Source organism: Podarcis erhardii, assembly GCF_964252035.2.
Source record: "Podarcis erhardii genome assembly, chromosome: 2".
Classification (NCBI taxonomy): Eukaryota; Metazoa; Chordata; class Lepidosauria; order Squamata; family Lacertidae; genus Podarcis; species Podarcis erhardii.
The window spans coordinates 107,029,361-107,057,120 of NC_138498.1; the positions used below are offsets into that span (position 1 = coordinate 107,029,361).

The 27,760-nt window shown below is 46.6% G+C and overlaps 2 protein-coding genes across 10 annotated transcripts in view; one reads left to right on the plus strand and one right to left on the minus strand.

The window, feature by feature from the left end:
* The window catches only part of KLHDC8B (kelch domain containing 8B), a 52,052-nt gene extending 46,094 nt beyond the window's left edge, over nucleotides 1-5,958 (plus strand). For all 9 annotated transcript variants that reach the window (XM_081853755.1, XM_081853753.1, XM_081853751.1 and 6 more), the window contains exons 5-7: nucleotides 2-226; nucleotides 1,233-1,334; nucleotides 4,687-5,958. In XM_081853755.1, the coding sequence (XP_081709881.1) occupies nucleotides 2-226; nucleotides 1,233-1,334; nucleotides 4,687-4,883 (524 nt within the window). In that variant the 3' untranslated portion in view covers nucleotides 4,884-5,958. The remainder of the gene's footprint in view (nucleotide 1; nucleotides 227-1,232; nucleotides 1,335-4,686) is intronic.
* Nucleotides 5,959-7,266: 1,308 nt separating this feature from the next.
* On the minus strand, nucleotides 7,267-27,741 carry CIMIP7 (ciliary microtubule inner protein 7). The gene is made up of 4 exons (XM_081853961.1): nucleotides 27,582-27,741; nucleotides 18,531-18,644; nucleotides 10,031-10,108; nucleotides 7,267-7,867 (listed from the first exon to the last, which is right to left on the minus strand). Exons 1-4 carry the CDS (start codon nucleotides 27,606-27,608, stop codon nucleotides 7,379-7,381), a joined length of 708 nt encoding a protein of 235 aa, XP_081710087.1. The 5' UTR covers nucleotides 27,609-27,741; the 3' UTR covers nucleotides 7,267-7,378.
* Nucleotides 27,742-27,760: the final 19 nt, after the last annotated feature.

Consider the following 27,760-nt stretch of genomic DNA (forward strand, 5'->3'; position numbering starts at 1 on the left):
GGAGGAAGGCAAGGCAAGCTGCCCGTAACGGCCTTTGAAGCCCTGGATCTGGAAGTGAGGAGCTGGACCCGCTACCCGAGTGTGCCCAGCCGGCGTGCCTTTGCCAGCTGTGCCATGTTGGACAGCTGCTTTTTCAGCCTGGGAGGGCTGCAGCAGCCGGGACCCCACAACTTCTACTCCCGGCCCCACTTTGTCAACACTGTGGAGATGTTTGACTTGGAGGAGGGTGAGCTGGCGTCATGTTGTGCCTGTTTGACGGAAAGTGGGTTTAACGCAGAGACTGCGGTGGATTGACAGCGACTCTTGCCTGAAAGTGATGGCACACAAGCCTTAAGCAACTCAGCAACTCCTTGTGCTTCAGCCCTAGTCACACTTTCACTTCCCAGGCAATACCATATAAGACAGCCTTCTTGAACTCTGGTCCTCTCCATGTTGTTGGTCTGCAGCTCCCATCACCCCTGGCTGAAAACATCTTTGCAATAGACTTCCCTTTGTATGAAGGCTAAGATGGCTGAAGATGATGGGAACTGCAGGTCAATAACATCTGAGCACCAAAGGCTGATGAGCTCTGACATAAGGCCTTCCCTGGCTATCATCTAGCATCACATTTCACCACAGAGTGAGTGAAGACAGGGAACTGAGCTCCCTGAGATTAACTGCCCCTGCTTAAGATGGGTGGATGGGACACAGGTGGCGCTGTGGGTTAAACCACAGAGCCTAGGACTTGTCAATCAGAAGGTCGGCGGTTCGAATCCCCGCAACGATGTGCCCTTCTGTTGCTCAGTCCCTGCTCCTGCCAATCTAGCAGTTTGAAAGCATGTCACAGTGCAAGTAGATAAATAGGTACCACTCCGGTGGGAAGGTAAACAGCATTTCCATGCACTGCTCTGGTTTGCCAGAAGCGGCTTAGTCATGCTGGCCACATGACCCGGAAGCTGTATGCCGGGTCCCTCGGCCAATAAAGCGAGATGAGCGCCGCAACCCCAGAGTCGGCCACGACTGGACCTAATGGTCAGGGGTCCCTTTACCTTTACTTTAAGATGGGTGGATAAGGATTGTGAGTCGTCTCTTGTCCATGTCAAGAGATGTAAATACCCAAATTAGAGCCCTTTAGTCAAGATCTATCTTGGCATTCATAGGTTCTTGGCCAACTGAGTTGTCCTCCCCTTTAGTCTTAGTTCCTCTCCCTCCACAGTGAGCTGAGTTCTTCCTCTCCACCATCTCCCATCCAGGGTCCTGGAATCGACTGAGCCGCGCCATCCGCATGAGGGACAAGAGGGCTGACTTCGTGGCTGGACGCTTGGGTGGCCGCGTGGTAGCAGCAGGGGGCCTTGGTAAGTGTGGCAGATGGGCCACTTCTGTGCTCTTGAGGTGTGCGGAAGATGGAGATGCACAAGAATTTGTCCCAAGCTGGGGATATGTTGGATTGCATGTGAGATCAAGCCCCTGGGCTTGAGGGCTTGTCGGATGGAATGCAACTCCTTAAAACAAGTAGACCTACACCATCTCTTTCAAGTGTGTCATCTTCCCTTACCTGCCGAGAGACGTGGATCTGATTTGTGAAGTTGCTCCTTTCTGCCTCGTTGTTCAGCTCGCGCTCTCTGCATTCCTGTTCTGGATTAGCCTGCAACAGTCCCTTATTCTATGCACTATGAGAAGATAAGAACAGCCTGATGGAGCAGGCCAGTGTCCTATCTAATACAACTTCCTGTTCTCACAGTGACCAATCCAAGCATTTTGGAATCAGTCACTCAGAAGCAGGGCTTGAGTGCAAGGCTTATAATTCCCATCAAATAGCATTCAGAGGTTTACTGCTTCCACCAACCAGGGAAGCTATAGAAATGGCTTCCCCTGCATGTGGAAACCAGGGTATTGACTCTGTTTCTGAACATGAAGGCTAATGCAGTTCTCGTACAACTACATCAGTGTGCACAGCGTTTTCAGGTATTCCCTCCCCTGCAAGCTACCATTTTGGCAGCAGTTGGCCCAACCCATTTCACATACCATGGTCAGCCATAAGCAAAGAGCTCACCGGGCACAAACAGCGCACAAGTGATAGAGCACACCGCATGAGCGCTGGTTCACATGTCACACTAAGCCAAGGCTTGTGGTTGGTTGCTCTTTGTTCCAGGCCGGGCAGGGCAAAATGGGAGCAACGTGAGCAGTTCAGTTTGGCTTACTGTGATGTGCGAACTAGCCCATTACATGAACAGGAATTGAGTTGTCCCTAAACACAGGATAACTGCCTTTTGGTAGATAGAATCAAAGTGAGGGAGAAGGTGGCAGTTTTCCATTTTTGCAATTTGTGTCAGGAACACATATCTAGAACCAAACGCCTTTGGAAGGATGTGTTGGGGGGCCATGTTGCTACCTAACATGAATGAGTGGGACAGGCATTACAGCAGGAGAAAATACAGGGGGTTGAGCCTTCCCTTCCTTCTGCACTGAATCTTGTAGGTCTTTCCTCTGCATTGTTGCAGTTTGCTCATCCTCCACCTCTTGCACAAACTATCAGGGCAGCCACTGATTCACTCATCTTCTTAGATACAGGTACCGTAAATTTCGCTCCATAACACGCAGATTTTTCCTCCTAGAAAGTAAGGGGAAATGTCTGTGCGTGTTATGGAGCGAATGCCTACAGATGGCGGGGGAATCTGCTGCAGTTGTGAGCAGTCTGTGGCTTGCTTTGAAACAGCAAAGCAGGTGTAAGCGGCTCCTGTCAGCGAGCCGAGCTGGGGAGGAGGGAGAGAAGCAGAGCGGGCTTGGCTGCTTTAAAAAAAACCCGTCCTCTATGTTCCTCTCTCCTCCCCACTGATCTGCTAAGTAGCAGCGAAGCTTTTCAGCCAGCCTAGCTGGGAGGAGGGAGAGAAGCAGAGCGGGGTTGGCTGCTTTAAAACAACCCCGTACTCTCTGTCCCTGCCTGCAGTTTTTTGCTGTCCGATTTTGGATTAGCCACTGTAGGGGCTGTGTGTGTGTGTGCTTGAGCTATCGTTCTCCTCCTCCTGCTTCCCCTTCGCTCTCCCTGCGCCCCTGCGCTGTCCCTCCGACTTTAGAATTGACACTCTGTGTCTGTGTGTGTGAGAGAGAGGGCTCCTTCTCCTTCTCCTCCTCCTGCTTCCCGTCACTCTCCCTGCGCTGTCCCTCCGACTTTAGAATTGACACTCTGTGTGTCTCTCTGTGTGTGAGGGCTCCTTCTCCTTCTCTTGCTTCCCGTTCACTCCCCCAGCGCCCTGCGACTTTAGGGCCAGTTCCCTCTCTGCGTGTGTGTGTTTTGACCTCACTGCGTTGGGGGAGAGTGTTGGTCGCAATTTTTCTTGATTTGTCTCAGAGTGGTTACTATCATGGTTTCCTTGCCGGGGAGGAGGGAGAGACGCAGAGCCTGCTTGTTCTAAAGGAGCAAAGCCGGAGAGGAGCCTCTCCTGCATTATCAGCAGCATCCTTCTCCACACCCCCCACGGGAGCTCCTTGTCCCTTGAGTTCTTTTCCTTCCCTCCCCACTTAAAACGTGGTTACAAAGCACGGATCCACATGGATCCTCAGGATTTTTGCACTAGGTCACCCCAAATTCACCATCAGATCACATAGCATATCCATGGCTACAGCCTGCACCAAAAAACACACGCACCCACTGTTTCATGGGGTCGCAATGGCGCAAAAACGTGGTTACAAAGCATGGATCCACATGGATCCTCAGGATTTTTGCATTGGGCTACCCCAAACTCACCGTCAGATCACATGTCTGTGGCCACAGCATGAACCACAAAAATCATATATCCACTGTTTCGTTTAGAATATTTTTTTCTTGTTTTCCTCCTCTAAAAACTATGTGCGTGTTATGGTCAGGTGCGTGTTATAGAGCGAAAAATACGGTAAGTTTTGCATGCCATTTTCTCAGTGGAAATACATGCTGCACGATGCCTTAGGGTCCATTTCAAGGATGGGAAATATTGCCTTCCAGATGTTGTTGGACTACAAATCCCATCATCCCTTGACAATGGGCCATGCTGGCTGGGGCCAATGAAGTTGGACACCATTGGGAGGGCCAAAGATTCCCCATCTCTGGGCTAAATGCTTTGCTACATGTCACTGAGACTGAGCATGGGGAGAGAGTGCCTTTAGCGACCTCTGTTTTCTGCAGAAACCTCCTCTTTCTGTCAACTTTCTTGCCTTTCTTAAAGACTACCCTAGATGTCCTCACAAAACACAATAATAAAGAAGGCATTAAAGGTAAACTGCAAAACTCCAACAAGGTTGTCTTTGAAATGAATGAGAGTTAGAGGGAGCAATTACCTGAAAATGTGTCATCTGAATGCTTTCAGCATTGGGTCTCTGGCTTTCATTCACACCCTCTCGGTGTAGCTGGCAGTCCTGGGATGCTGGCAAAGAGGCCTGCTGTGAGAAAGCATGCCAGGATCCACTTGCACTGTTTCGGGCGTCAGTTTGAGTTCCAAATCCCTGCCTTTCATAAAAATCCCCTAGGCCTGTAAACGAAACCTTTCGTTCCTGCTGCAGCAGGATGTGCCATTGTTGTTCATGGGAGATGTTTGCCTTGGAGCTTGGCTCAGCCTTAGTGTAGTCTTGTACTAGTGAAATCAGTAGATATGCCAGATTTTTTATTTTTTGCAATTGCTGACACCAACTACCGCTTGGCTCATGGATCCGCCTCTCCCCCCACCCCCTTTGCAGGGAACCAGTCAAGTGCTCTTGGATCCGTGGAAGGATTTAACTTGGCGAGGAAGAAATGGGAGCCCTTGCCGCCCATGCCCACCGGCCGCTGCTCCTGTTCCAGCTTGGAGGCTGCCAACCTGCTCTTTGTGATTGGAGGGGTGGCCCAGGGTCCCAGCAGCGCCGTGGAGGCCCTGTGCCTTCAGGAAGGCGTCTGAGCGATGCTTGCCGGTAGAGAGATTTCTTCTGCCAATACAAGCCGAGAGGACTAAAGTGCCTGACGACGACAGTGACGGGACGTGCGTACAAGGGAGCAGGGAGGAGAGCATGTGCTCCGTTGCTGGCACGGCGCCCTGCAGCAGTGACCTTTCCCTTTGCTGTTCTCCAAGTAGCTCATTTCATCTTTGCAAAGCATAGAGACTCAGAGACTGGGGCAGCCCTGCACTGTCAGCAGGGCACAGGCGAAGCGCCTTAGCAGCGCACCCAGCCAGCCGAAGCAAGATCTACTACTTTCTCAGTGCCACAGCAGGCGCAGAAGGTCTCCTGCTTCCCAGCCATGGCTTCTTCATTGCGCGTAGCCTTCCGACTCCAAAGGAACATGGAGAGAATATGGGCTGCGCCGTGCTCAGGTTGAAGCGGCGGAGCGATGGCCAACCGGAACGCTCCATTCAGCACCCTCCCCTTTCATTGTCTGTCCCGCTGTTGAACTTTAGATTGTAAGCTCTCTGGGGCACAGGCCTCCCCTCCCCTTTCCTCCCTCTTTGCTTATGCTACTCCGTAAACTCGCCATGTATAACGGATATCGGTAGTGCTATATTGACAGCTCACGTTCTACTGCACCGCTATTAAGGCTGCCGGTAAAAGGGCGAGCTATGACACGCAGAGTTGAGCCTGGGAGACGAACGCAGCAGTGAAGCCGCCATACAGCCCAAGACACAGCTCCACCTGCATTCTTGCCATGCTCATTGGGCTGCGTGGGTCTGGCCCTTAACTCCGAAGGACAGCAAGGTTTCCTCAGCAGGCTCTGGGGAGGAGCGGTGGAAGTTGCAGGCACTAAGCGGAGCAGGCACTCCAGTGTTTCTGCTTTTGAGTTGCCATTGCTATCCTTGCGCTGATGTCTTTTACGCTGCACAGCTGAGTTGACTCCAGGAAGGCTGGGTGCAGCCACGACACCCTCTTGTGTGTTCCTAACTTGGTCTGTGTCTCATGTAGCACATAAGGTGCCCTCTAGCCCAGTGCCTAGGAGGTGGTGTAGCACCTCATGCCAATAAAACCAGTGGATTTTTTTCTCTCTCTCCTGGTTTTCTGTCTCCTAAAAATGGGTCTTGTTCCGAGATGTGCTCCATTTGCCTAAGCTGCTGTCTGCACTTAACTCTTAGCTGCTGCTGCTGTTGCTGCTGGTGGTAAGCAGTCATTGTAAGATCAATTGCTAGCAGGTCGTCAAGCATCGACATAGGTGAGAGGGAGAAAGAGTGCCGAAAGGCAGATTTAAAGCTCACATTGGACAAAGTTGTTAAGGCCCAACAGCAGCTTTACTTCTCCCCAGTCCTCACAATCTGTCAGATGCAGCTCAGCACTCAAACGCAGAGAGGAGCAGGAAGTTTAATTCTTTATTCAAGAAAACGGCAAACAATGCAGAGAAGCCTCAAGGCAGGGCCAGCTTCCATAGCAGAGTTGCCAGGACTGACAGTTCCTGTCTCCCACTTCCCCCTAAGATCCCCTCCTCTTCCGGAGGTTGCCCACATTGGCGTACACTAAGGTAAGAGCAAACTCTTGCTCATTGTTCAGCCACATGCATATTCTTGGAGAAAGGGGGGGGGGAAGAGTCGAATTAGCAAGCTCCTGAGAAGCTTCATGTGCTGAGTCTGAACTGCTTTCTGTCCTTGGCTCTTCCCTCTCGCTCATGCCTCTTGCTTTTTTTAAAAAGCAGCCAACCATTCCTTCATTTTCTGACCTGTCCTCAGTGTCCCACCACCATTCCCGGTGCCCTGAACCTTCCTCCTCTGAGGCTTCCCTAGGGGGTTCACCTGCTGGTGCCTCCTGCCGCTTCTCGACATCCAGCCAGTCTCCTTCTCTAACCGGACATTGTCCAAGCAGCCTCAAACTGTAGCGGCCCACCTGCAATTTCTGTTCAGCCCTGTGCATTGCCCTGTGTGACCTTGGAGACAAGCAGGAAGGGGAGCTTGTCACACTCCTGGGATTCTCCTGCAGCCTCTTGCCCTCCCCGCCTCTGCTTCAGCCTCTGAGTCTAAGCTGCTCCCTGTCACAGGCTCTCCTTGCTCACTAAAGCCTGTTACTTCTTCAGCATCCAACCATTCTCCCCGCCCGCCCACACGTTCTGCCTCTGATCTCTCTTCAGTGTCCCCCCACCAATCCTGGGTTCTGAGCCTTCCTCCTCCGGGGCTTCCCTGTTTGGTGCCTATTCGTCCCTACAAAACAACCCTTTGTGCTTAGTCTTGAAAACAAAACAGTAGAATTAAACAAGCATACCTCCGCACAACTTTTCTGACCGGCAAAACAACTCCGTGGCCAAAATCAAGAGTTTTGTGGCAAAAGGTTACCTGGCAGAGGGGGAATAAAGGGCATGCAAAACCCGTAGCATCCGTTTGTGTCACAGTCCAGCAAGATTTTATTTTATTTTTTCCCATATTTCACCTTGTACAAAGGAGCATTTAACTGTTCTTGCAGATAACGGAGAAACTCCCACGTGTGATCAGCAATTGTGCCAGTGCAAACAGTCTGAGACAGTCCACCGGGTTGGCCTGTGGGTGCCAGGGCGCACATAAATGGGTCCTGGAGCAAAGGCTTCTGGGGTCTTGCTGGTATCTGTTGCGGTGGGCTCACACGAGCCTGGAACGGTGGCGGGCTCACTGGAGACAGGGGCGGTGGGCTCACTGGAGACAGGCTTGGTGGGCTCAGCATCTTTCACCACCTCACGCTTGAATGTCCTGAGGATGGGTTCATACAAAGAGTAGCTCCGGTAAGTGTGCTGGTAGGTGGTGCTGGGTGTGCGTTGCAGGGGCTGCCCTTGGCTTTGGGAGTGATGAACTAACACCTGGGGGACCTTTTCTCTGGAGTGGAAGTCATACTGGTAGCTTGAGATGAGGGGTCTCTCACGTCTTAACTCCTCCTTCAAGGGAACCCAGTCAATTAAGTTCTTGGTGTTGGGAAGGCTTCCCTCTATTCTCCTCCTTCCTAAGCCCTGCCGGGAAACAATGACCAGACTGTTCACACCTGCACTGTGAAAGGAGCCACCTAGCACACCATTTTAAATGCAGAACAAGAAGAAGCCAGGAGGTTACCAATATTCTGAGAGCAGGGAAGGGCACTGGAGGAAACCCTTGCCACATTTAATCAAAACTAGTGACGGGTGAACTAGTGATGGTGGGACGCGGGTGGCGCTGTGGGTAAAACCTCAGCGCCTAGGGCTTGCCGATCGCATGGTCAGCGGTTCGAATCCCCACGGCAGGGTGAGCTCCCGTCTTTCGGTCCCAGCTCCTGCCCACCTAGCAGTTCGAAAGCACCCCTAAGTGCAAGTAGATAAATAGGTACCGCTTTCTAGCGGGAAGGTAAACGGCGTTTCCGTGTGCTGCGCTGGTGCCGGCTCGCCAGAGCAGCTTCGTCACGCTGGCCACGTGACCCGGAAGTGTCTCCGGACAGCGCTGGCCCCCGGCCTCTTAAGTGAGATGGGCGCACAACCCTAGAGTCGGACACGACTGGCCTGTACGGGCAGGGGTACCTTAGTGACGGGTGAACTACCTTGGAATCGAGGGAAAAAATTTGCAACGGATCAAGTGCTTGATGTCTCTCACAAAAGTTTTGTAGAAGGGTTCACAACTCTGCGATTGCTTTTAAAAAAATCAATCTGTCTTCACACCAAGCAGAAACTCCTGCCCTCAGTACTTGATCCTGCATATAATAACCCACAAGTTAGCCAGTATGCCACAAATTGCAATTATTTGGCATATTTCTCCTGATAAACACATTCCGTGCAGGGTTTTCCTTTTACTAATATACACATTTTTGCAACCAGTTTATCCTAACCCATTTTGTATGCTATTCTCACGAATATATGCAATTCCCCCCTACACATTACTTGGCTGGAGAACTGCGCTGCAAAATTCAGAGGTGCAAATTTCAAAGAATGGCTGTGCTTTGGTTCTCATATTGTTTCAGAAAGCGTGGTTTCGCTAGATTATCCTTTGAGTTCAAGCTTAGGTGACTTTCCCTCCCAGCGCCAGGGAGGAATCTTACGGAGCACACCTGCCTTAACAAAGGATGGTAATAATAATAATGATAATAAAAAATTTTATTTATACCCCGCCCTCCCCAGCCAAGACCGGGCTCAGGGCGGCTAACAACCAACAATAAAAACAAGTTGATTAAAATACAATTAAAAAAAACAAGATTAAAATACAACATTAAAACATTAGGATGCGGCCTCTTCACAGGAGGAGAAAGGAAAAAGAGGGGGAGGGAATCAAACTGATTCTAAGCCAAAGGCCAGGTGGAACAACTATGTCTTACAGGCCCTGCGGAAAGAAATCAGATCCCGCAGGGCCCTGGTCTCATGAGACAGAGCGTTCCGCCAGGCTGGAGCCAGTGTTGAGAAGGCCCTGGCTCTGGTTGAGGCTAATCTAACTTCCTGAGGACCTGGGACCTCTAGGGTGTTGCTATTTATGAACCTTAAAGTCCTCCGAGGGGCATACCGGGAGAGATGGTCCTTTAGGTACAAGGGTCCTAGGCCGCGAAGGGCTTTAAAGGTCAAAACCAGCACCTTAAATCTGACCCTATACTCCACCGGGAGTCAGTGCAGCTGGAAAAGCACTGGGTGAATTTGCTCCCATGGCAGAGACCCCGTGAGGAGCCTCGCTGCAGCATTCTGCACCCGCTGGAGTTTCTGGGACAGCTTCAAGGGCAGCCCTGCGTAGAGCGAATTACTGTAGTCAAGCCTGGAGGTGACCGTCGCATGGATCACTGTGGCCAGGTCGGGGCGGGAAAGGTAAGGGACCTGATGTGGTATGGAGCACTCCAGCTTGCCCAGCTCTGTCCTGTCCCTATGGCACCTGACCCTGAATGCTCGAGTGTATCAGGTACCCACTAGACGTGTAAGGCAAAGCCTCAGGCTACTTCGTGCACTTAACTAGTGCTTTTGCAGAGGCAGCCAGTTGGTGTCATCAGTTCCTGAGGGAGCCCTGGAGCCTGCCAAGGGAGAGCTAATCACATTAGGAATGAAACCGGTGTCTCTAATCAAGCACTCCTCTGATTAACTTCTCTACCGCCTCTATTGCTGCATAAGAGGAAAAGGACAAAAAAACCTTCCCCGCCCCCACGCTCCCGCACCCCCGAAACCAATCACACTCACGTTCTCAAAATATGTAGCTGATCCTGGGAAGGCGTGCCTGTTGTCGTGCTTAGAGAATATGTGCTTTGAAGGGGTTTCCTGGAAAAGAGCACAAGCAAGATTAGCCCCCGGCTCCCTGCCAAACGCCACACCCTGCAGTTGTACCAGTGGGGTAAAGATGGGATCTGCTTTCAAACACCAGGTGAGGGCAAATTTGGCCCAAAGGAGAGGGATTCGTACTGGGAAGCTATGGATTTCGGGTGCTGTAGTCCAAGACGATTGGGGACCCAAGGCTGAGAAAAGCTGCTGTAGTCGGTAGGGTAGGATTAGCCCAGTTTTAGAGCCACAGTGTTCTGGTTTACTTTGTATTCTGTTTTCACCCTCTGCCTGCTTCCCCCCTACCTTTTATTTCTAGTAAAGTTTGACAACTGGGCCATAAAACTCTGCAATTGCAAGCCTCGGGATTCTGGAATCCAGGCTACCGTTTAGATCAGAGTTGTAAGAGACCAACCCATTTTTTTCTGAGATCTGGGAAAGACTTGCGAAATGTGGGCTGCCTTTCCACACTGTGTAACATATAAGGGAACTGCTTGTGAAACACAGGGTGAGTTGATCTCAGAGTTCCTGGGCTTTGGGAAGTTAGGGAGGGGAACTACCAGGGTAATGAGCAAGCTGCTTTGATACTGGGGTGGGCGAAGGCAGCTAGAAGCTAGCCTTGCTTTCCCCAGCAAGTTTGTGTATAGGTTGAGCCAATGAGTGCAGCTGTACTGGCTTGAAGCCTTAAGAAAAACAACAAAATTTTGTTGCGCCCCAGGTGCACCTTGGCTGCAAGAAGGAAGTGGGAGGATAATGGCAGCAACTACCTTAGATTAAGACTCAACTGGCAACCCTGCAGAGCTGTTGAGTTGCAGTTGGGCAAGCGAGTGTGAAAGGCTCTCCTGAACATCCTCGCTTCGCCATAACCTGGTCCTGTGATAATATAGGGCCTTATAGGTGGCAGACTCGCAGCTGGTGAAAATCCAACAAACAACGTACAGTGGTACCTCGGGTTACAGATGCTTCAGGTTACATACGCTTCAGGTTACAGACTCTGCTAACCCAGAAATAGTACCTCAGGTTAAGAACTTTGCTTCAGGATGAGAACAGAAATCACATGGTAGCGGTGCAGCGGCAGCGGGAGGCCCCATTAGCTAAAGTGGTACCTCAGGTTAAGAACAGTTTCAGGTTAAGAACAGACCTCCAGAATGAATTAAGTTCTTAACCCAATGTACCACTGTATTATATACTGGCAGTAGTTTGCTCCACAAGCAGCCTAGTCACTGGACTTAACCATTCAGGGATCCTTTACCTGCAGTAGCTGCAGCCTCTGGACCAACCTCAAGGGTAGCCCCACATTGCAGTAATCCAACCATGATGTTACTAATGCATGGGCAAGTGTGGTCAAGCTATCCCTATCCAGTATATACCATACTGGGCAGACTGGGGAAGACTTGGAATGAAATCCCCACTCAGTCACAATTCATGAAGCTTGCTGAACTACCTTTAGCCAGTCACGCTTTCTTACCATTTTGTACCTCACAGAATTGTTGTGAGGAGAAAATTGGGTAAATCCCTGCACAAAAGAAAATCCCTGAAATCCTTTATGGAAGGGTTTGATACAAAGGTGGTAAAATAGAATAAATATTGCAGGTGTGTGTTTTTTTATTGTACAGAGTACTTTCTGGTATGCAATCAGGTAAACAGCAATGTCTTGGCCAAGGAAACGGGAATTTGGGTTTCAGTCTATCCTACGTTGAAGCCTCTAGGATTATTTCTATAAGGCCAAGCCCGTTGGATCTAAAAAGGGTCAATTGATTGTTCCACAACTTCCACCCTAGTAGCAGCTAATGGCTATGCCTTTTGCTTGGTGTGCTGCATTTGGTATGTATATTTCAGCTGCTCAGGACTGGTAGAGAATGAAGAATAAAAGCGTCAGTTGCCTGTTCCACAGCTTCCATCAAGAAACAAGAAATGACTCATAGATACATAACTTATCCAAATACTCACAACTGTCAGTGATAACCACTGAGTCTCTACACAGCCTTTTTGTTTTCACTCTATCTCATAAGCCCACCCATGCTGATATACAAAAAAACGGTAATTAGTGAGTTTGATTCCCCCCTTTTCTCTTAATTAGTGATTTCAAAATAAAATGTAATGCAAAACAAAAGAAAATACACCGTTCTATTCCTAGGCATACGAGGCCTAGTCTTAGGCTCGCGGCCCTCGCAGAAGGTCCAACCTTTACTCAAGTGAGGAGTAAACTATCACTGGCGATCCTCTCTCTGGTGGCAGGCAGCAGGAAACCTGTAACTGGGGCATCTCGAGATGGGAGTACCAGACCCCTTGGTCTTTGTGGGAAGCAGAGCTGAACAGGCCACCCAAGCAGTGGCGTAGCGTGGGGGGTGCAGGGGGGGCCGGCCGCACCGGGCGCAACATCTGAGGTTAGGGCAAATCCACGGGTTAGGGGGCGCAAATCCACGGGTTAGGGGGCGCAAATTACTTGCCTTGCCCCGGGTGCTGACAACCCACGCTACGCCACTGCACCCAAGGGCCTCTCAGGCTGGCACAGCAAGAGGATAAACAAAATTGCTCCCTTTTTCCACCCCTGCTGACCGATGGCAGGGCTTCAGGTGCTGTGGTGTGTTTGTCACTCTGTACCTGCTCTGTGTCTCATGAGGAGTGCTCTTGCCCACCCACATTATCAGAGTGTACACCTGCGGGGCCTTATCCTGCAAAGCGCTGGGCTAAGTAACCCTTTCCTCTCTTGAATCCAGAGCTCCCCAGCATATGACAAAATTGGAGATGCTCTTGTGTTCTCTGTGCAGATGTCAGCTTCAAGGGATGCTTGGTTAGCAGATGAATTTCATCAGGAGGAATCATTCTAAGGGAGTCAATTGTGCCATTCACTGATGTCTGAAAAGCTCTTGCAAGCTGGCAGCTGGAGATCAGTTCTGCATCCTCCAGGAGCTTATTCTGTTGCCTTAGCTGGCATCCCTGCGCATCCCTAGGAGCCAACAGGGCGGTCAAGCCAAGGAGCTGAAGATGCACAGGTTGTATTTATCCTATTGAAGTAGCCAAACACATATTTTGCTACAGGTCTCTGATTGTTATAAGCCGACATTTATAGGCTGCCTAAAAGTGTTTGTGAGGTGCTGGCTCTTTTAGAGCAACTTCTCCCTCACAACTAATCTCAGTCAGTCCGGCTAGAGGGAATTTCTCCATTTTACAAGCTGAAGCCGGAATTGCTCTCCTGCGTTTTGTAATGCACTGCCTATACCTCACTGATTTTCCATGTCTATCCAAATCATGCTGAAAGCTAGTGTATAAGGTAGTAGCTAGCCCCTCACTGTGAAGTACAGTGTGTATAGGTGCCTGTACATTATACAGGCTGCAAATTTTAGTTTCTTTTTGGAGGAAGGGTCTCTCTCCTAGTGCATGCCTTGGAGTGGAGGCTGCGCCATGTGGCTCTTCAGAAGCAAATGTCTTCTCATGAATGGCAGCAATAAATAACCCTCTTGTGAGGTACCTGGTAGGGCTGGGCGGGATCTGGTTTTTCAACATCACGATATATCACCAGCTAAACATCGTGATACACCAATATATCACAATGTCTGAAATAAGGATGGAGCTGTGTACAGGCATTGGCCGGCTTCACGGTCCCCCCCCCATTGTGATTTTTTGCACAGCACACACACACGTAATCATCTGCAATGTATTGCCGGGTCAAAAATTATGAAACCAATATCACGATATGAACTTCAAACTGGTTTGGGACAATATATTGCCCAGCTTTAATACACATCATGATTCGCAATATATTGTCAGGTAAAAACCTATGGAACAGATATCATGATATGGACTTCAAACCGGTTTTGGGCGATATCACTAATCCTAGTACCTGGGTGTCTTGTATATTGCTGCCTAGAAAGCAGAGACAAGGCGCAGATGGCAAACCTAGCAGGTGAACTCACACCCATACTAACCACACCCCAAGGGCTATTACACTTGTTGGCCCTATCATATTTTGGGCCAGCATGGCCTGTTCTGCACGACTGAAGATGCAACATCTGGTACGTGCTCCTGTTAATCTCCCCCAGTGATTACTGTTAAGTTGCGGGTGAACATATCAGACAACACAGTGATTCTTCAAACAGCTCTTGTTTATTCACAGGCCAGAACAGAACTGAACTTAAGGGTTCAACCAGCCTGCTTATATAGAGCTCCACTACAACGCAACAGTAACCACTTTCTGTAACTATCCAATCACTGAACGTCACTTTCAATCCCTTATTTGCATATGTGGACCTGCGTGAAAACTATCTACAGTATCCCCCTGCTGGCCCAGGGTGAGAACTTCAGTACATAACAATTGCAGTCTGCAATAATATTTTCTCTGGCCTTCCGATAGCTCACCTTTGCCAGCTCAATCTACCCAGGACCGCTGCTAAAACGAATCCCTGTTTTCGTCGCTCTGACATTGTGATGCCCTTGCCTGTATCCCCCCAATACTATCTTTCTGTTCTCCCCTGGATCCACAAACAACTTCTCATCCTTTCCTGTGAAACTCTCCCTGGCCTTGCCCCCTTCCCCTCCCTGGGCTCATGGGGTTGTGTGGATTCTCATTGGGAACAAGGCAGAGGAAAAAGGTTTAAGGCCCCCTCCACACACAGTATAGTCCTGATCCGGCTTGCGGGGATGGGCTGTACCAGCGATTTATTTATTTTTTTAAAGATCAAGGGCACCAGGGCAACCCTTTGATAAATATCACATCTAGTTTGGTCCTCGTATAGAAGTTGTTTCTAAACCTGCTACCTTTTTATTTGGAGGAGATGGAGCCTGGGATTATCTGCATGCAAAGCATGTACCTGTGCCACTGAATTATGACCCTTTGCTTCTATATTCTCTAAAGCCACCCTGTAATTTCAAGGTTGGGTAGGAGAGGCATTTTGCCAAGTCTTCATTGTTGCTGAGGCTTTATAAATAAAGTTGACCCTCTCGATCAGCATGGGCTTTGAAACCCAGAGAGAGAGAGAGAGACTCCGCCTCTGGTTTCTTACAGCTTTTGAAAACAATATTTTCCGTACCAGTGAAACTGCTAGCAAACACTTTGCCACAACATAATTAACATGTAGTACGGGGTAACTAGAGACCAGATAAAGTGCTTTGGGGGGTTATATCCAGCCCACAAACTGTCAGGGATTTTGTAACTGTAATAAAATATTGCCGGTGAGGGATTTTCAACAGGTACAGTTTGTAATCCCAAAATGCTGCAGGGTCAGAAAACAAGTGCCTGCTCAAACAGGCAGAACTATTAAGCGAACGCAAGCCCCTGCCTTTGCATCCGATCACCCTGATTAGATCTCCCACAGATAAAATACTGAGCTATATCATTTCTCCCCTCCATGAAATAAGCTGAGGACGAGCGCTTGGGCTTGGGAATCAGCAGTGGGAGTTCTCCCTTGCAAACCGAAAGGATCAGAGAAAGAGATTATCCAAGCAGCACAGATGCAGAGTCACATGAGCTAAGCCCCTTGTCACAACACGATGCTCCGTTTCCTGCCTCTGCAGTGCTGCGAGGTGACAGGGCTCCAGGCACAGCGGCACAGAGGATGAGAAGCAGCCGTGGCTTTACCTGTTGTCAAAACTGCTGTGGGTTCCCGAAAGAGAATTAAGAAGCAGCTGTCTTCATTGCTTAATGGGGACAGATGCCAAGTCTCCTACTGTCAGTGCCAGGATGTGGGGGCAGGAGGAGCCTAATCCACAACATGCCGCTCAAGATATTGCAAAGCAATTAAATAGAGCTTAGCTGCTACCCGAAATCCCAGCAGATAGATTTAATAAAGAGGAGGGCTAGCACTTCCATACCACAATAACAAAGGACAACCTGGCAGGAAAGAAACTACCGACAATGGATCCCTCTCATGAGCAGGTGACAAGAGCGATCTTCCAGACTGCAGCTGTTCTCAGGTGGGATTCAATCACATACCTGCAAATTCAGGTTCCACAATTCTAGCTGACTGGGAGGTTTTGCGCTACAAACCTGTTTCCCCAAAATATTGGACTGGAAATGGACTGGAAGGTTGCTTGAGCCAATGCCATCTTAACCTCCTCGCAAGCATATTAGGATGAGTACACAGTGGGTGGCGCTGTGGGTTAAACCACAGAACCTAGGGCTTGCTGATCAGAAGGTCGGTGCTTCGAATTCCCATGATGGGGTGAGCTCCCATTGTTTGGTCCCAGCTCCTGCCAACTTAGCAGTTCGAAAGCACATCAAAGTGCAAGTAGATAAATAGGTACCACTCCAGCGGGAAGGTAAACGGCGTTTCCGTGCACTGCTCTGGTTCACCAGAAGCAGCTTAGTCATGCTGGCCACATGGCCTGGAAGATGAGCGCCACAAGCCCAAAGTCGTCCGCGACTGGACCTAATGGTCAGGGGTTCCTTTGCCTTTACCTTTACTCAGTAAACAGAGGATAGAGAAGCATTTCCACTAATGTAACCTTGGGTGCATGGAATTTGCTTTACCTTTCATTTTTGTTTCATTTGAGAAATTTATATCCATCTTTCACTATAAAAGCGCTCAAGGCAGCTATTAAAAACAGCAAGAAGATAATTAACAAACAATTAGCTACATTTTAGTTATTAAAGCTTTAAGCAGCATCTAGTATAAGTCCTAACAGTGCAATATTCACAACCTCCTATAACTGGTCGTAACAGAAGCAGAAAAACATAACCACATCTTCCTAAATAGATTTTTCCGATCAGAAAAGCATTTTACTTTACAGCATGACATATTATGCTTTACAGGAAGACATATTCTTGCAACACTATGCAGAAAAGTCAAGCACTAGGGATTCAGGAGCCTGCCTGCTGCTCTAGCTCAAATTAATTCCACATCGGCAAAGGGTCAAATGGCATAAAATCAGCAGTTTGGGACAAGCAATTTTATGCAGGTTGAATTAGGATTTTAATCCCAGGCCTCACAAATGCAAGTGAAAGAGTCAGCTACAGCCATCACCACTACCACCAACCTTCGTGATGGGATCCATCAGTTGCCATCCCATATCTATCACAGTATGTCTCTTGAGTACTCTGGATACGACCCAGGGCCACGCTGCAAAAGCTCCTTTCTAAACTGGGTGGTAAAATGGCAAATGCAATCCAGTGTAAACGAGTGTAAAAGTGAAGCATGTTCCTATACAGTATACGCTCATGAGTTGACTGATCAGAAATGAGACTTCGGGGTTGTGGTGCAGGAAGATCTTGACCCAGTGTGTAGAGGAAAAGGCACATTCCATGGCAGCGATCACTAGGAAGGGAACTCATAGAATCGTAGATTTGGAAGTGTAAATAAAAATTTAAGGTCTTATATATATAATGAATGTTCATAAATGTGCCAGCCAAGCACGTACATAGATATGTGGACCACATGTCTGGAGCAGCACAGGAAGACCGCCCTGAAACCATTTTGATTCCCAAACTGACCAAATGTTTTCTCTGCAAGGGGGGGGGGAGGGAACCTTCCCATTGTCTCAGGAATTGGGTAATCACCATCTCAAAGGAATGGCCAGACTACCGGGAAAGGCAATCCGATAAGGCATTATCAGATAACCTGACAGACAGGAAAAACAACAACATTCAAATTTCTGCTGCAGACCGCCTTTTCTGTGATGTAGGTATGATGTTTGGAGGGGTGGTCTTGAGCTCCAGGGCAGGGAATTTAAAATGTCTATATAAGGGCAGGCACCCCTTTTTTCTGGGTCCTCCTCCGTCCTCCTGTGCGTGAGGGGAGCACCCTGTTGCAACAGCTTTAATAAAGACCAGGCTTACTAGCTGCTTTGCTTCTCAATATTCTCTGGTTGGTCTGTTATTTTCTCCTACCGATAGGAAACCCACTTAAGCACTCTATACGGGCTCTTGGATACCCCATAAGGGAAAAAGGGCAGATTTTGTTTACAACAGAAGGGACCCTGGGGGTCATTTAGTCCAACCCCCTGCAATGCACGGATCCTGCCCACAGCCATCCCTGGGTGGGCTTGAACCACCAGCTTTCTGGTTAACAGCCAGATGGGCTGTTGAGAAAATAAAACTGCCAATATTGTAATGCTGCTACATGGCGTGACCACATTTGGAATGCTGTGTACAGTTGGAAAATAAATACGTTTTTATTTATTATTATTTTTAAAGGGGTAGCCACAGGTTGAAGGTGGGTCTCAGGTATGAAAAGGCTGTGGTCAAAGAGTTAAATACCTGAACTTGAGATGAGAACTTTCTCTTAATCATGGCAATGCACTGAGGCCTACTTCCAGTACATTTCACGCCTTCCTCTGTGCAAAATGAGATTAGTCACAGCACGCCCATACGGCTATTTCATTCCATTTGTCCATATTAACAATCAGATAGGAGGTCTGGTAAGGATGAAGGCTTTCATTTGCCTTCTTCCCAGTGGGAGCCTGTCGAAGGAGCTGACCCGTCACTCACCTTCATTCTCTTCAGGAAGAGTTCAGGAGGTTGCGGCTGGGCTGCTTTGCGATACTCCTGGGTGAAGTCGGTCCTGCATCTGCTTCTGTAGTTGCCATAGAAACCGTTGGCGTGCTGGAGCAAGAGAGGCAACAAGGAGCCCCTAATTAGCAATTGAGCAACATAATCCAGTCGCCTCTCCAAACTCGCTGGCGAGCTTGATAGGGGCCAGTGGAAGGTCACACTTTGCCTCTGACAACTACGAAAGGATTTCTTACGGGTTTGTCATTATTCTTATTACCGACAAGAAAAGAGGCTCTTCAGGCGAGGGCAAGAAGCAGACAGGCGAGTCTCCGATGATGCAGGCCAGCTTCCCACGGGGGATCTCTTGGTCACGTTACGCCAGCCAAGGACTTGTCAAGAGAGCTTCGTTTGCGAGGGCTGAGAGTCATGTTTCGACAGTCTTGATCGCCACGGACCAGACATAAGGGGAGCTTCAGTCTGAGCTGATCTGCGCCAGCCTATGTGGCTGGTAGAGAATGCCCAGCTGTGCCCCGATTCCAGGCTGCCCTCTTGCCCTCACCAAAACAGCATTCTGTCTGAAAAGGTATTTTTGGTTGTGTGCAACATCATCCAGCCATTAACGTGGGACTGGAAAGCTATAATCTAGACCAGCCTTTACAACAAAAGAGTTATCTGGGACACTGAGCATACAGTGGTACCTTGGTTCTCAAACTTAATCCATTCCGGAAGTCCGTTCCAAAACCAAAGCGTTCCAAAACCAAGGTGCGCTTTTCCATGAAAAGTAATGCAAAATGGATTCATCCGTTCCAGACTTTTGAAAACAACCCCTGAAACACCAACTTAACATGAATTTTACCATCTGACGAGACTGTTGATCCATCAAATGAAAGCAATAAACAATGTACTGCAGTCACACAGTCAATCAGTCAGTAGCTGAACTGGGTTCCACATAGTCACAAGAACAAAACGAAAAAGCCGCAAAAACAAAAACGCAAAATAAATAGCAAAGACCTCAGTGTAACGCTCAAAACAGAAGCGTGGCACTCAAAACGGAGCACGTTCGGCTTCCGAAAAGAGTTCGCAAACTGGAACGCTTACTTCTGGGTTTGCAGTGTTTGGGTTCCAAGTTGCTTGAGTACGAAGGCGTTTGAGAACCAAGGTACCACTGTACTCTGCATTAAAAACCAATCAATCAAAACACTGCACTAAAGTAACCATTCTGTGCCAAGAAGCTGGAATCTATAACCATTGTTGTCTGTTGTCCAGCATAGTCACTATAGCAGATATTGGAGGAGTTAGGACTAGCCGCCACTGCTGCTATCTATGTACCCGCCAACATTTTACCATCGAAACGAGGGATATAACACTCCCATTTTATTTTATTTTATTATTTTATTTAAACTTTCCAGGTTAATACATTTCATTAATTTTACAATCATTTTAACATTTCAAAGCTTGACTTCCTTCCCCCTCTTTCTGCGGTTCCTTAAATTTATTTTTTAATATCTTCTGCAGATCCAAATTCATTTGATTTGCTCATTTAATTATCTACTTTAAATATATACTCTTATGAAACTGCAAGTTATTACAATAATCCTGCCAATGTTTTTATCTGTTTGCCATTTTTCTGTAAATATTCAATGAACCATTTCCATTCTTTATTTAAAAAAACCAGTTTGTTATCTTGATTTCTTATTCTTCTGGTAAGTTTCGCCATTTGTGCATATTCCATAAGTTTTTGTATCCATTCTTCCTTTGCTGGGACTTCTGCTTCTTTCCATTTTTGGGCAAGTAGCATTCTTGCCGCTGTAGTAGCATACATAAATAAATTTCTATACAATTTAGGTAGTTCTGTCCCTATAATGCCCAAAAGAAAAGCTTCTGGTTGTTGTTTTTTACAAAAGTTATTTTAAACAACCTTTTCAATTCATTATATATCATTACTACAAGACCACCACATATGATAAAATAACCTTATTTCTCTTTACATTTCCAACACTTGTTTGATTTAGATTTGTACATTTTTGCCAGTTTACTCGGTGTTAGATACCAACAATACATCATTTTCATATAATTTTCTCTTAAACCATAACATACTGTAAATTTTATACCCACGTTCCACAATTGTTCCCATGCTGCCATGTCTATATTATGACCGATATCTATTGCCCAGAGTATCACTGAGGATTTTACTTGCTCATTCTTTGTCTCCCATTCCAATAATAGTTTATACAGTGGTACCTTGGGTTACATACGCTTCAGGTTACATACGCTTCAGGTTACAGACTCCACTAACCCAGAAATAGTACCTCGGGCTAAGAACTTTGCTTCAGGATGAGAACAGAAATTGTGCTCCAGTGGCCCGGCGGCAGCAGGAGGCCCCATTAGCTAAAGTGGTGCTTCAGGTTAAGAACAGTTTCAGATTAAGAACGGACCTCCGGAACGAATTAAGTACTTAACCTGAGGTACCACTGTACATTTTAGACTGTTGCAGAATTTGTCCTAATCCATAACGACAGGCACCGGGTTCTTCGAGGAAGGTCTGGTTTATTAAGCTGCAGCTGGCATCAGCGAGATCATTCTCAAAGGCTGAGCCCCGATTGCTATTTGGGGCTCACTTTTATAGTGTGTCACAAACAACTTCCAGACACGGGTACAAGAGCATATGCAGAGCGAGATTACATCATTTTGCAAACAAGCCACACAAGAGTCCTTTCCTAAGCAGTTCCTCTTTCTGGGAGTCTGTCTCAACAATTTCTATTTTTGGGAGACATTACAATAGCAGGCAAAAACAGAACTTTTCTAGCCTCTTCCCCACTCCCCTCCAGTCCTGTCTGCAACTGCCAGTCTGTGCTGGTTTTTTGCCCATATTCAGCTGACCTACGCAAGTTTAAAAACAGACACCAGACTGTTAAGTTGTGGGTGAACATATCAGACGACACAGCAATTCTTCAAACAGCTCTTGTTTATTCACAGGCCAGAACAGAAGGTTCAGCCAGCCTGCTTATATAGAGCTCCACTACAACGCAACAGTAACCACTTTCTGTAACTATCCAATCACTGAACGTCACTTTCAATCCCCTATTTGCATATGTGGACCTGAGTGAAAACTATCTACAGTATCCCCCTCCTGGCCCAGGGTGAGAACTTCAGTACATAACACAGACAGTTAGCTCATCTCCTTGTGACTGACTTTCTTGACCAGCCAGTTTACACAGCATTTTGTGGCAAACTCGAAAGTGGGGGTTCTGGGGGGGGGACAGTTCTGGAGACATTTTCTGCTCATAGGGTACCTTTTGTGTGTTGGACTGCTGAGGCAAGTAGATTCTATTTTCTAACTGCTGAGCTGATTTCTGCACTATTCGCTCAGGCAGACATTTTCTGATCACCATCGGGGCAGGGGCTGCTGAGGGCAAATGGATTCTATCTCATCATTCCTCAAGACAACACTTTTTTTACATTACATCCCAACAGGTCTCTCTCCAGTTGTGACATTTGTTCCCCAAACCCTCGTATCCTATCTTTCTTAAAATATCATTCAAATGATATTTTAATCATGTAGTTCATTTCCCTGATAATTCCTTAAATTCTTTAAATTTATACTCTCCTCCCTCTTGTTTTAATAAGCTTCTATAAGTTGTCCACCCTTCTATCCTATTATTTTTCTTTACCGCTGTAGCTTCCAGCGCTGACAGTCATAATGGTGTTCTTACCAGAACACTCCCATTTTCAAACCAAGGATCACTTAATGAGTATTACGTATAATTAAAGTCTTTTCATTGCCCATGCACTATATTAATTTACTCTGCACTATATTAATTTACTCTGCATTAGCCTGCCCCACAATGATTTAAAAGCCAAGAGGGCAATGATTCTTCTGGTTAAAGAGACGTCTGCAAAATATAATTGTCCTACAAATTTGTTTACCAACTGTTCAAAATACAGTGGTACCTCGGGTTACAGACGCTTCAGCTTACAGACTCCACTAACCCAGAAATAGTACCTCAGGGTAAGAACTTTACCTCAGGATGAGAACAGAAATTGTGCTCTGGTGGCGCAGCGGCAGCGGGAGGCCCCATTAGCTAAAGCGGTGCTTCAGGTTAAGAACAGTTTCAGGTTAAGAACGGACCTCCGGAATGAATTAAGTACGTAACCAAAGGTACGACTGTACTGTAAATCTCAGCATGTACAGGGTGTGAAATGCATGTCTATGTCCCTTGGACGCAAGTTGCATCTGCCCATTTAAAACTTTTAACTTGCCCATGGAGGGAGCTGAACCCCATATTTAAATCCCATATTTAAATTCAAACAAGGCCATCCCCCAAATACAAAAATAAGGGTGGTGGTTTAGCAGAGAGAGGGATCAGGAAAAGGTGCTTTCCCTAATAAAGAGAGACAATCAGAATATCTGTAGGTATGTTGAAGGGTGAAGAGGTGAGAGCGTACTAAGGCTTCTAGTGGTATCTTTAGGTAACTGTTGTCTCCAGACATCTGGACCTCGCAGGATCTCTCCCTGTTTAGAGATAATGTATGTTACTTCACTAGGGACATGGGTGGCGCTGTGGTCTAAACCACTGAGCCTCTTGGGCTTGCCAATCGGAAGGTTGGTGGTTCGAATCCCTGCGACGGGGTGAGCTCCCATTGCTCTGTCCCAGCTCCTGCCAACCTAGCAGTTTGAAAGCACACCAGTGCAAGTAGATATATATGTACTGCTCTGGCGGGAAGGTAAATGGCATTTCCATGCGCTCCGGTTTCCGTCACGGTGTCCCGTTGTGCCAGAAGCGATTTAGTCCTGCTGGCCACATGACCCGGAAAGCTGTCTGTGGACAAACGCTGGCTCCCTCGGCCTGAAAGCGAGATGAGCGCCGCAACCCCATAGTAGCCTTTGACTGGACTTAACCATCCAGGGGTCCTTTACCTTAATTTACCTAAATTACTTCACTAACTTCCAACTGTGGTGAGCCAGCTGCATTTGAGGGCCTTTGAGGAAAACATAATTAATCTGCTACTTGATGTAAAGGACAAGTTTAGCAAAGTTTCAGGATATAAAATGGGGACTCTGGACATCTGCCCCACCCAAAGTCCTACGCTGACAGCACCACTGGAAGCTTCAGACCCCGACAGCGAGAAATAATGTTTAGCCCCACTATTGAGTTTTCATCGGGAATTCCCTGCACGTATCCAAACCTGTCTTTGTGACCCTGTAAACTGACAATATTTTTTTAAGAGTCTCAATATTTTGTGTTGTAGCCTGAGATTGTAGAGCTAACTGCCCTGGTTACGGCAAAAGGTAGAGGAGCTGTTCTAAATTTGTGTTGTGTTGTGTTGCAACAGCAGTAGACAAATAAAGACCACTTTTCTGTGCACATTGTCAGGCCTCTGCAGTATTTTTGAGGTCACAGTTTCTCACCGCTATAAAATAAAAGTACAATTCCATCTTTTTATCCACCTTGGTTGGTAGGCTTTGATGCCTATATCTCAGCAATGTGGCTCATGCGATAGATTACTAGCTGTGCTACCCACAGACAGTGCTGCTATGGGAAAAACTGTAGGAAAGGTATATATTACCTTGCAGAATGAAAGAAAGAAAACAGGGCGGAGAAAACATTTTGAAGGTTTTGTTTAAAGAGACAAGCAAGGCAGGGTTGCCCTCTATCCGTGCTTTTGTTTGCATTATCTGTTGAACCTCTAGCAGAAATTATTAGCTCTAACCAGATGATAACAGGTGTTAAAGCTGCCTAGGAAGATTTTGAAATTAGCTAGTACGCAGGTGATGTGGTCTTATATGTTAAAGGTCTGGAAAATATAATTAGTCTGCTACTTGATGTAAAGGACAAGTTTAGCAAAGTTTCAGCATATAAAATAAACTGCACTAAATCTGAGTGGCTGGGTAAGATTCTCCAGTTAAATATTATGGCATCTATCATAAGACCTAAATAATGTACAGTATTTGAATACAATCATGAAAAGCTGGTGTTTAAAGTCAAAGGTATACTGAAAACTGGTTGCTGTTGAAAACATATTGTTTAGGGGAATTAACATTTCTAAAATTTTACCCAAAAATTTATATTTGTTTTTGAATTTTCCAATTAGAGTACTTCCCTAAATTGTAGATACTTGGCAAAATATATTTATGGAGTTTATTCAGAAAAGAAAAGATTCAGGGTAGCCTTAAAGACTTTACTAGGAGAAATAAAAACAGAGGGTTAGCTGTTCCATCATTTACAAAATATTATGAAGCAGTTACCATATTTTTCGCTCCATAAGACACACCTGACCATAAGACGCACCTAGTTTTTAGAGGAGGAAAGGGGGAAAGCCCTGTTTTTTGGGCGATCAGCTCACAGTTGTGCAGCTTCTTTTGCAAAGGAGAAAAACCTAATTTTTTGGGGGGGGGGATCAGCTCAAAGTTGTGCAGCTTCTTTTGCAAAGGGGGAAAGCCTTATTTTTGGGGGGATCAGCTAACAGTTGTACAGCTTCTTTTGCAGAGGGGAAAAGCCCTGTTTTTTGAGGATCAGCTCAAAGTTGTTGAGCTTACTTTGCAAAGGGGGAAAAAATCCTGTTTTATGGGGCTCAACTCACAGTTCTGCAGCTTCCTTAGTTTCTACCAGATAAGCTAATCAGCCAGTCACATGTCTTTAGGGAAACAAACAGCCTCCTTCTGCAGAACATTCAACAATGGAGGCCTGGACAAGGGGGCTGGGACGGAAAGGGAGCCAGCGACTGACCACACATTCACTCCATAAGACGCACAGACATTTTCCCTTACTTTTTAGGAGAAAAAAAGTGTGTCTTATGGAGCGAAAAATACGGTATGTTAACTCGCTTAAGAATGTGATGCCACTCAGACAGATCACTATTCTTTTTTTTTTTATTCCCTATAATCGGAAGAATGCCTGATTGCATGTTTGGCTAAACAAAGTATGAATTGTAGCCTGCATGGTTAAATGGACTAATATGATCTGACTGAGAGGGGAAAGACAAGATTATGATCCTTTTGTGGACAATGTTATCATTTTTATTGTATATTGGGGAAATAAGGTACAGGAAAATATAAATCCACATGCATTGCTGGGAGTGCTTTGAGACTATATATCAAATTAAATTTACTGAACCTTAATGAGATTAATGCATCAAGGGAGATTTACTACCCAGGCTTACCCCTCTTTTCTCTCTCTCGCTGTTTTATTTTTAACCATTTCCATTATTATTATTATACTAATGTTGTACATTGTTTAAAATGTCAAGTACTTTAGATCACTGATGTAAAACGCTTAAATGTTAAAGAAAGAATTGGGGGAGGAAACATTTGGAAGGTTTTCATACATTAGAATGCTGCTAAACGAAAAGGGAGAATGTTTGTTCATCTTATCTATCAAGAAAAGGGCAATGAAATGTGGGTTTAAGTAGGTGAGTTTAAATCAGCATTAGAAAAAAATACACTGGCAGCAGATGGCTATGCCTGTCGTTTGGTGTGTGCATTTGGTATGTGTATTTCTGCTGCTCCGGACTGGTAGAGAGTGAAGAATAGGAGATCAGATGCAAAAGGAAGAGTAAGAAGTGAGGATGCAAGAGGTAAAGATTGGAGTTGTGGGTGAATTTTTAACTGCTTGACACTCATACATAAAGACTCTCTAGGAGGCCAAAGACTGTCTCCAAAAGCTGATGGAGAGTAGAGCATACTCCTCACAGTAGTTTACCCCTCACTGAGTTACAATTTCCATCAACCTTTAACACAAACTACAATGCCCAGAATTCTTGGGGGGGGGGATGTGCTTTGATTGTGATTTAAAGGTGTAGTGCATACACAGCCTAAGTTCCCAGCAAGGGAAAAGCTGCCATTGCTGCTAAAACAATGGAAAAATCCATGCAGAATTTTGCAGCTCAAAAGACAACACTCAAGATTACAGGATGTATCTAACGGAGGAGCGAAATTTCCATTTTTATATTTGGCCTAGCAACAATATGCCTAAGGCCACTCCTGTTTCCTGCCTGGGATGCTATGGTTGCCAGGCAACCATAGGCCTTGCTCCCTAACCCTTTTCTTGTGGCAAAAGTAGTGGACCAGTGGGGAGTAAGTAAGGAGAAGGGAGGGAGTTGGAGTTATCCAGAGTACCTCACTGCTTCCTGCTGGCCCTTTTCAGAAACAACTGGCAGGATCTGAGCCAAGCATTTCTGTCCTATTATAGAGTCTAAACATACCATGCACCCATCCTGCTGTACAGAATTTCCCATCATTAGAGTGTCATTTCTGAGGAAATGGGGACATTGAGTAGAAACCATCCCTCCCATACAGATCGGAATTGATTTTTTGCAGGGTTAACCTGACCTCAGCCAACCCCCTTAATTTCATCCCATAGACTTCTTTATGGTTCAACCCCTTATTTAATAAGCTTCAATTCATGTGCATGGCTTAAGTTGCACCAAGGCTTGCCAAGGCTCAGGCCTGGAACATGTGAAGTAAGGACAAAAATGAGGGAAGACTTGAGCCAGGACAGTGTGCATTTATCTTTTCACCAAGGCTCGGTACACACTATACCAGAGCTTTCCAAACTTTCCATGACGGTGACACACTTTTTAGACATGCATCATTTCGCAGCACAGTAATTCAGTTTTACTAGCAAGCTGGAGGTTAAACTAACCCCTTATAAGAGCATTTGTGCGACACACCTACACACTGCAGCCGACACACATAATGTGTCATAAGACAAAGTTTGGAAAGCTTTGCATCGACTATACCTCCGAAGCCCATTATCTCCCTCAATTAATTCTGAGCACTGTGATTTGTTAAAAGTTGCTGAGAATTTTACCACAGTGCCCAAGATTCTTTACAGGAAAGAATGAGCATCAGATATGCTTCAGAGGTAGAGTGTGTATATAGCCCAAGTGAATACAAAGCATCCCAGATCCCATAGATTAGACAGGAATACTTCCAGATTAGAGGGTAGCATTTCTAGACACACCTAGTCATCTTTTTCTAGAATATAAAGTGCTTGTGAAGCCTTGCAAACAGCCACGGACAGCATTTATCACAAACATTGAACTCACCCATGTCCCTACGATCGGGCTAGGCATCCCCTCAGGATCTGAGGGGAGCCACGTAAAAGTGGCCTGTCCCCTCAGTTATTTGAGCTGCCACCTGAAGCTAGCTGGTACCTGGGCATAGGGCTTGCCACCCATGTTTACATGGTTGCCAAGCAACTATTATATGCGGAAAGCATGGATTG